Below are 7,518 nucleotides of genomic sequence, written 5' to 3'. Positions count from 1 at the left end.
CAGGGCAATCAGATCTACTTCGCGAATGATTGCAGCGGTCTTTCACCATGTCTACTCCAAGCAGGCAAGGGTCGTCACGTTCGTCTCCAATCACCAAGGCAATCAAGGTATTCTTACGTTTCAGCCAATTACCTAGATGTTCTAGCAGATGATTAGGATGTTGTAGCGGTTATTAAGCCCTAAACTTCAGATTTTTCATTTTGACGAGCCTTGATTTAAGGAATTCATGCAACTCTTAAGCCCCGTTCGAGAATTCACCAGCTCCTAGAATCTACGAAGCGGCGGTTTGCTCGCTCTCAGATTTCGTACTACAGCTCCCTCAGCTCCCGGAGTGGAGCGTGGAGCGGATTATTCCCTAACGGGGCCTTAACGTTGGCAATTTTGAGAAGCCAAATATTCAAAGTGGGAAATACTTGATTTTCTCCTTTAGCCACATGCCGCTAATTTACTCTGCTACATTAATTGGGCAAATATAGAGGTTCTTCCCTTGGGAGCGTCTGCCCGTCCCTAGTGACCGAAGATTGAACCCCTCAAAAACGAAAAAAGAAATTAAAAAGAAAAACAAGACCGAAGATGCCACGTCTTTTCTACACGTGGATGCGGCCCATTGGCCAGCGACACGCCACCGCCGTGCTGGCACGACGACGCATGTCCACCGGCGCACCTCCCTCGCAGCCGGCGTGCAGACCCCCCTTCTCTCCGAGCGAACCCGCCCCCTCTTCCTCCCCACACCCAATTCAATTCACTCACATGGTCCTCGCAGGTGGAATACCTTGATGCTATCTCCCCTCCCACAGCCTAGAGTTTCTCCCAATCCAACCAATCACAAGGGTACGAAATCCGGATAGGGGCGCCGCCGCATCCCGGGACGAGATTCCACTCCGGCACCGCCCCCCAGCCTCGCATCGGTAAGCCACCACGAGCACACTACTGCACTCCGACGCAGCCTGCTCGCCTAGGGCATGGATTCGCGCCCCGCGTCTCTTCGATCCACCTCCCAATCTGCGCAAAATTCGAGAGGAAACTTTTGCGGATCGGGCCTCTGATGTTCGCTTTCTGCTCCAGGTGATCCGCTGGTGGCGCGCGTAGGGTTTCCGGCGGAATTCGCGAGGGGATTCGCCGAGGGCGGCGGCCGAGATGATCCGGTTGCAGACGTACGCGGTGTTCAGCCTGCTGGCGACGATAACGTCGGTGTACTATGCGTTCAGCAGCAGGGAGCAGTTCTACCCGGCCATGGTCTACCTCTCCACGTCCAAGATATGCTTCGTGCTGCTCCTCAACACGGGCCTCGTCGCCATGTGCGTCGCCTGGCAGCTCGTGAAGCGCGTCTTCCTGGGGACGCTCCGGGAGGCCGAGGTCGAGCGGCTCAACGAGCAGTCGTGGCGTGAGGTCGTGGAGATCCTCTTCGCGGTCACCATCTTCCGCCAGGATTTCTCCGTCTCTTTCCTCGCCATGGTCGCCGCCCTGCTCCTCGTCAAGGCTCTGCACTGGCTTGCGCAGAAGAGGGTCGAGTACATTGAGACCACACCCTCCGTGCCAATGCTGTCGCACATAAGGATCGTGTCCTTCATGCTATTCCTTCTTGTCGTCGACTGCCTCTTCCTGGCGAACTCGCTGGGCTCACTGATACAGAAGCGGGAGGCATCTGTGGCCATCTTCTTTTCTTTTGAGTAAGTTTTCGTAAATCATCCTTTACTTGCTTGCAATATAGTAGCATCCTTATTATGCCACACGACCTTTCAAATAGTATCTGTCTGACCAAATTGAAAAAAAAAGCATCAACTGTTTGATCTCAAATATGGAGGGCATGCTTTGGTTATATACCTAAGGGTGGAAGTTTGTGAAAAATGCGAACTGTTCCTGGAAAGCCCCTCTTTCATGATATGACAGATTAATGTACAGTTCTGCTAAAGCACATCTAGATGTGCCATAAGTATTACACATCTAAGTCATATGTCATTGATCTTACATTGAGATTCGTGTGAATATTTTTTTCTCTTTTTTCTTTTTCTCTTTATGCTTGATTCACTCACTTAGATGTGCAATAACTAGAGCACATCTAGATGTGCCCTAGACACACCCATCAATGTAACGTGTGTGAATGTGAAGTGGATATTTTTCAATAAACATGCAGCACATCACATATAAACATCAGAATTTCTTGTTATATATATGCTTGAAGACGCACTAGTAGGATGACATGTTACTTGTTACTCATTCTTAAGTAATGTTTGCCATCGATTTTATCTAGCAACTTCTGCATCAGGGTTAACGCTATTGCACTCAACAGTTAATCATTTCATTTGGCGCATCTACTAGACCATGAATAGTTTTTCTTGTATGTTATGGTTGTCATTTGTCAAAATCCAAGTCCAGGAACTTGTTGAATTATTCTTCTAAGTTTAAGCAATACATTTAAGTGAAAGCAGTGCAAATCATTTGATCAGTTGTCTAAACTGCGGTGAATCTCACCAGTTATGGATTTTTTTTGTTGATTATTGCTTTTTAAAGCACGGGACATGCCTTTCAGGCAAGGTAACTACCATATTGAGTTATACCCCGAGAAAGCTCCTAGATTGAGCTGATGATTAGTCTTGCGTTATTTACTTCAGGTTATAATTCTATTATTCTTGATCTCTGCAGATGATTACTGATGTATTATTTCTAGATATTGAGATTCATAGTAGCTCACACATGTGCGACTCATGTTTTAGGTATATGATACTGGCAACATCGACAGTGTCGACATTCGTGAAGTATGTATTCTATGTCAGCGACATGCTAGCGGAAGGTCAATGGGAGAATAAAGCAGTGTATACATTTTATTTGGAGCTTATCAGTGACCTTGTGCACTTGTCTTTATATATGCTATTCTTCATAGCGATCTTCCTGTAAGTTCTTTTATAAAATGTTCTTTTCCCCTTAGGATATTGTAGTTTGAACTTCTAAGGCTGATCTGTTATTTTGATATCAGGAACTATGGTGTCCCATTGCACTTGATTCGTGAGCTGTATGAGACCTTCCGCAACTTCAGAATTCGCATTTCAGATTATATACGCTACAGAAAGGTGACTTCCAACATGAATGAACGCTTTCCAGATGCCACACCAGATGAGCTTGATGCGTGAGTACATTTAGTTTCATTGGTACTGTTTTGGTTGATTGACTGATTCAACAATTGAACTTGTTTATGATTTAGATTCTTTATATATTCAGGGGTGATGTCACATGTATTATTTGCCGTGAAGAGATGACCACAGCAAAGAAGCTGCTTTGTGGGCACTTGTTCCATGTACATTGTTTGAGGTCATGGTTACAGCGCCAACATACTTGCCCAACATGTAGAGCTCCAATTATCCCCCCAGATAATGGACGTGCAGCATCAGCACAGCAGCATGGAGCTCAACCTGGAGTTCAGCCTGGTGAGATTCTCTTCATTGGTCTGAGTTTTTGAATCGTACTTTACCATCTAGCCATTTTTATCAGTCAGTAGTACATTATGCAACCAGTTTTGCATGTCAATCCTAATTCAATGTAAGGAAAATCGGTGCAGGCACCGGTACTCCAAGTTCAGGAGGAGCACCAACTGAGAACGTGAACATGCGTCAAGCAAAACTTGAGGCTGCTGCTTCAGCTGCTTCTTTATATGGGAGATCATTTGCTTATCCTCCAGTGAACACTTTGAATAGGTATGTTTTTCTGGAATAGGTTACACTTTAAACGCTCTTTATGATTATGCTAGCGATCCATTAGTTATGATAATAAATGATGGCTCTTTTTTCCCCATAGATTACATTTGCAACTTCCATAGTTCTTAGATCTCTCAGTTGCAAGCTATGACACTTTTGACTTGGAATATATCTGCAAACTTTGCCAGTTTAGTTAATAATTTTTTAATTTGCCTGTGCCATGTTGATGGTGGTTTAATATAGTGGATAACAATTTGCAGAACTTGTTCTTTTTTTCCGTGATAAGTATACACACTTTGGAGCAATTTTCTTTTTGCCACTAATCCTTTGCATTTGGTTGTGCCATTTTTATGTTTCTGCACTGTGGTCGTCTCATTGAAGTGGTTGACCCAAAGAGTGCACAACAGCAAAAATGAGATGAATGCATGGCGTGGGAAAACACTAACATTGCCTTCTAAGTGGGAACACATTATAACTTAATTGTTATTGCATTAGATTAAAGTTAACATGCTTTTATTCAGTTCTGGCCTTCTGGGTTTTGACCTTTTGTACAGCAAGTTAGTACTGCATGTGATCAACTTTCTTCATACTTAGCTACCTGAGATTGGGTTAGTCACTGTCTATGTCAGTTTCACTATTGCACTGATGGACTATTGAAACAACGGTATTTACTTTGTCAAATACTCCCTATGTACTAAGTCCACGACACTTATTTTGGGACGGAGGGAGTACTTTTTCATGCCGATGAATTGAAGTGCCCTTTATCAATCATCAGGAACTCAGGACCTCTGCACGCTACACCAAGTACTTCACAACCAGGAGAAGCAAGTACTTCCACCAGCCATCCATTAGAACCTCAGCCTTCTTATTCACGTGGTCCAGTTAGTTCAACAACTGGTAGCGGGGACCCTGGAAATTCACTACAGAAGGCATATGAAAAGGCTATAAGGAGCCAGATAGAGGTAAGACCTTTCTTCCTAATGCAATCTGCTTAACCATGGTATTTGTAGATTACTGGCGATTGTGTATGAAAAGGCTGTAATAACCAGATAGATAACTTTCTGAATAACACATATACTATTTTTTTTAATGAGGGATGACATCTACGATTAACTAATGAATCTAGACCATGCAACTAGCATCCAACTACTCATGCGAGAGTTTGCATGATTTCACACATAAGTGAATTTATTGCACTCTATATGCCCCTGACATTTTTTTTTTGTGTGTGTGTGGAGAAAACCCCCTTGTATTGAGGTTCAAATGTTCCTCAAATATATTTAACACTCAAATGAAGGTGAAAAAAGTTAGTTTTGTGACGGTACACTATATCAAAATTTCCAGAAAAAACTCCACATTAGCTAAGAAAGACATAAAGGAGATTTTTTTACTTTTCTTTTGTTATTTTTCCATTTTCTTTTAGAACCTCAATACAAACTGAATTGAATTTGAAATTTTACATGTTACTCCCTCCGTAAACAAATATAAGAGCGTTTGGATCACTACTTTAGCAATCAAAACACTCTTATATATTTCTTTAGAGAGGGGGTATATTACATTAATACACAACCTTGACATTTGTTTGGTGACTTCTAATATGATTTAATATTGAAGCCAAAGTGGTTTGCACGATTGCATCTAATTGATGATGTGCACCGGATATAATCCCGATCTTATGTTTATTGCTCACTTACACATTTATATAGGTCACTAGCAGTTGTAACTTGTAACTGTGCGTACAATGTTGTGAGAGTTGACAGCCATGCCAATAAGTTCGTTTCTCCTGCTATTTTAGTTACTCCCTCCGTTCACTTTTGTAAGTCGTTTCAGACAACTCAAAATAGGCTGTTTTGCATATTGTCTGAAATGTCTTCAAGGTCTTATAAAAGTGAACAGAGGGAGTACTCAGTTTCATTACTATCTTGACAAACACTTGATTCTTAAAGAACAGTATGCAGCATTCAAGTATATATGTCATAACATTCTGGATGGGAAACTAGAATGATCGTAGACAGTAAACATAGTTCATCAGCTTCCAAGGATAGTCTTTTTCATGGCTGCCATTGCTCAAGATATAAATGTTTGTCTGGTAACTAGCAGCGACCAATGAGATGAAGTAACTGATGATTTGGCATGATTGCCGGGAATAAGATGATGCCGTGTGATAGTTATTTTCTCGTTAAGGCCGTCTATTGTCACGTAATGCATATGCCACTTGTTCCAGGTGTTGCAAATCCAATTGCAAATGATGCAGCAAGGGGCCACCGCATCGCCAACTAGCAATGAGAACGCTGAGCAAGCCGGAAAATAAGTTAAGTAGTTGAATAGTCGAAGATGGGGTCTGGATAAACATATGTTACACATGGAGGTTGTGCAATACTTAGCATAAACAAACGACATAGATGGAGATTGTGCAATATATGAGGCGGAACTCTGACGTGATGCTTGTTGATGTTGGTAGGCTCGGTTATGAACATCAGATGATCGTTTGTTTTGTCTGGTAATTTGCTTGGTTTATACTCCCCCGCCCCAAAATATCAGTCGGAATGATATTTTGGCAAAAATGTCCTTGCAAAAACGTCATTGACTCTTTTTGTATTCAACCTGCACTCCACTACTCCTAGCCACGCAGCTGCACTCTCACTCTCTGCACTCCCTCCACCCTGCTGACACGCTTCCTTCCACCTTACCTCGGCTTGTGGCGCTCCCCTTCACAAAAAAAGTTCTGTTTTTCTGGCTCCTAGTCGGCGGTGAGTCACCGGATCCAGTGTCGGCGAGTCTGGATCCAGTGGCTGTTATTCCGGACGCGTAGGATCCGGTGGCCGTGAGGCTAGACACAAGGAGGCTGCACCTGGAGGTGGCTGTGATGGTGGCCCTCGGTGCTGCAGCTTCTTCCTCGCCGTGTAGGGACAACGGCGAGAGGCTGTGCTACTGCCTTGGCTACAACCTCCTAGGTGAGCTCCTCCTAGTATCTGTGGTGCCTCTGGTGGATCTGGTGCTATACTTTGTTCAGTGGCGCGATCTACTTACCATGTTGCTCGTAGGTTTAGAAATGACTCATTGTTGCTCCTGTTGATCTAATTCATGTGTTTGGACTAGCTAATGTGCTATTGGGAACCGGTTATAGTCTGTGCAATTGTGGTCGTACTCCTAATTTGGGATCTCCCTCAAATTTCTAGGGTTCTGGCTATTGCTTAGGTTCATATACTATATCCAGCACTAAAATCCATCTACATATATCTATTTGAGTGATAGTTATTTTTGGACAAGGGAATACATCTATGTTTTGGATGAAGCGAGAAGATACTTCAATGTGCCATTATAGAATAGAATTGTGTCTTTGCCTTTTTTATATGTTGCTCAAAATAAAACATGAGCCTCCTTATCTGCGAAAGTTGTTGTGGCTGCGACGACAACTTAAACCTTTGGTACCAGGACCCACGCCTTCCCTCCGTGAGGGACTATCTCCTTAGTCTCTGTCTATGTCTCGTCCCTGGCATCAATGGTTCGTTGGCTCCAATGGTGATAGGTTGCATACAACCACCCCCACCATTAGATCGTAAGGTAGGGTGTATGAGCAATTTTGTCATTATTTACCGCAACATAATTTTCACTAGGATGAACGCATGGCTGGTAATTTAGGCAATAACACAACTTCGATTCAGGCATGGGTCATGTTGGTCCACAACAGAGCGGTTCATTGTGATAAAAAAAACATGTGATCCTTATGGTCCAGTGTTAGCCTTGGACATGGAGAGGATGTCCAGTCAACAACAACAATGATGTAAAGGTTGTGAACATGCTTCTAATGGGAAGAGCACCTTGCTTA

The 7,518-nt window shown here is 43.2% G+C and overlaps 1 protein-coding gene across 1 annotated transcript; it reads left to right on the top strand.

Moving 5' to 3' along the window:
• The first annotated feature begins 668 nt into the window (after nt 1-668).
• LOC119328600 (ERAD-associated E3 ubiquitin-protein ligase HRD1-like) lies at nt 669-6,206 on the top strand. Its single transcript, XM_037601588.1, has 8 exons — nt 669-908; nt 1,066-1,670; nt 2,715-2,891; nt 2,975-3,124; nt 3,217-3,422; nt 3,554-3,689; nt 4,465-4,651; nt 5,914-6,206. Exons 2-8 carry the CDS (start codon nt 1,138-1,140, stop codon nt 5,998-6,000), a joined length of 1,476 nt encoding a protein of 491 aa, XP_037457485.1. The 5' UTR covers nt 669-908; nt 1,066-1,137; the 3' UTR covers nt 6,001-6,206.
• The last annotated feature ends 1,312 nt before the right edge of the window (nt 6,207-7,518 follow it).

This window comes from Triticum dicoccoides, chromosome 7A (assembly GCF_002162155.2).
Source record: "Triticum dicoccoides isolate Atlit2015 ecotype Zavitan chromosome 7A, WEW_v2.0, whole genome shotgun sequence".
Classification (NCBI taxonomy): domain Eukaryota; kingdom Viridiplantae; phylum Streptophyta; class Magnoliopsida; order Poales; family Poaceae; genus Triticum; species Triticum dicoccoides.
The sequence above is the reverse complement of the archived record's forward strand: the minus strand, read 5'-3'. Positions and strand labels throughout refer to the sequence as shown.

Coding starts and splice junctions, on each gene's coding strand:
- LOC119328600 (XM_037601588.1), top strand. CDS start 1,138: ATGATCCGGTTGCAGACGTACGCGGTGTTCAGCCTGCTGGCGACGATA. Junction 1,671..2,714: donor GCCATCTTCTTTTCTTTTGA/GTAAGTTTTCGT, acceptor CTCATGTTTTAG/GTATATGATACTGGCAACAT. Junction 3,423..3,553: donor TCAACCTGGAGTTCAGCCTG/GTGAGATTCTCT, acceptor AAATCGGTGCAG/GCACCGGTACTCCAAGTTCA.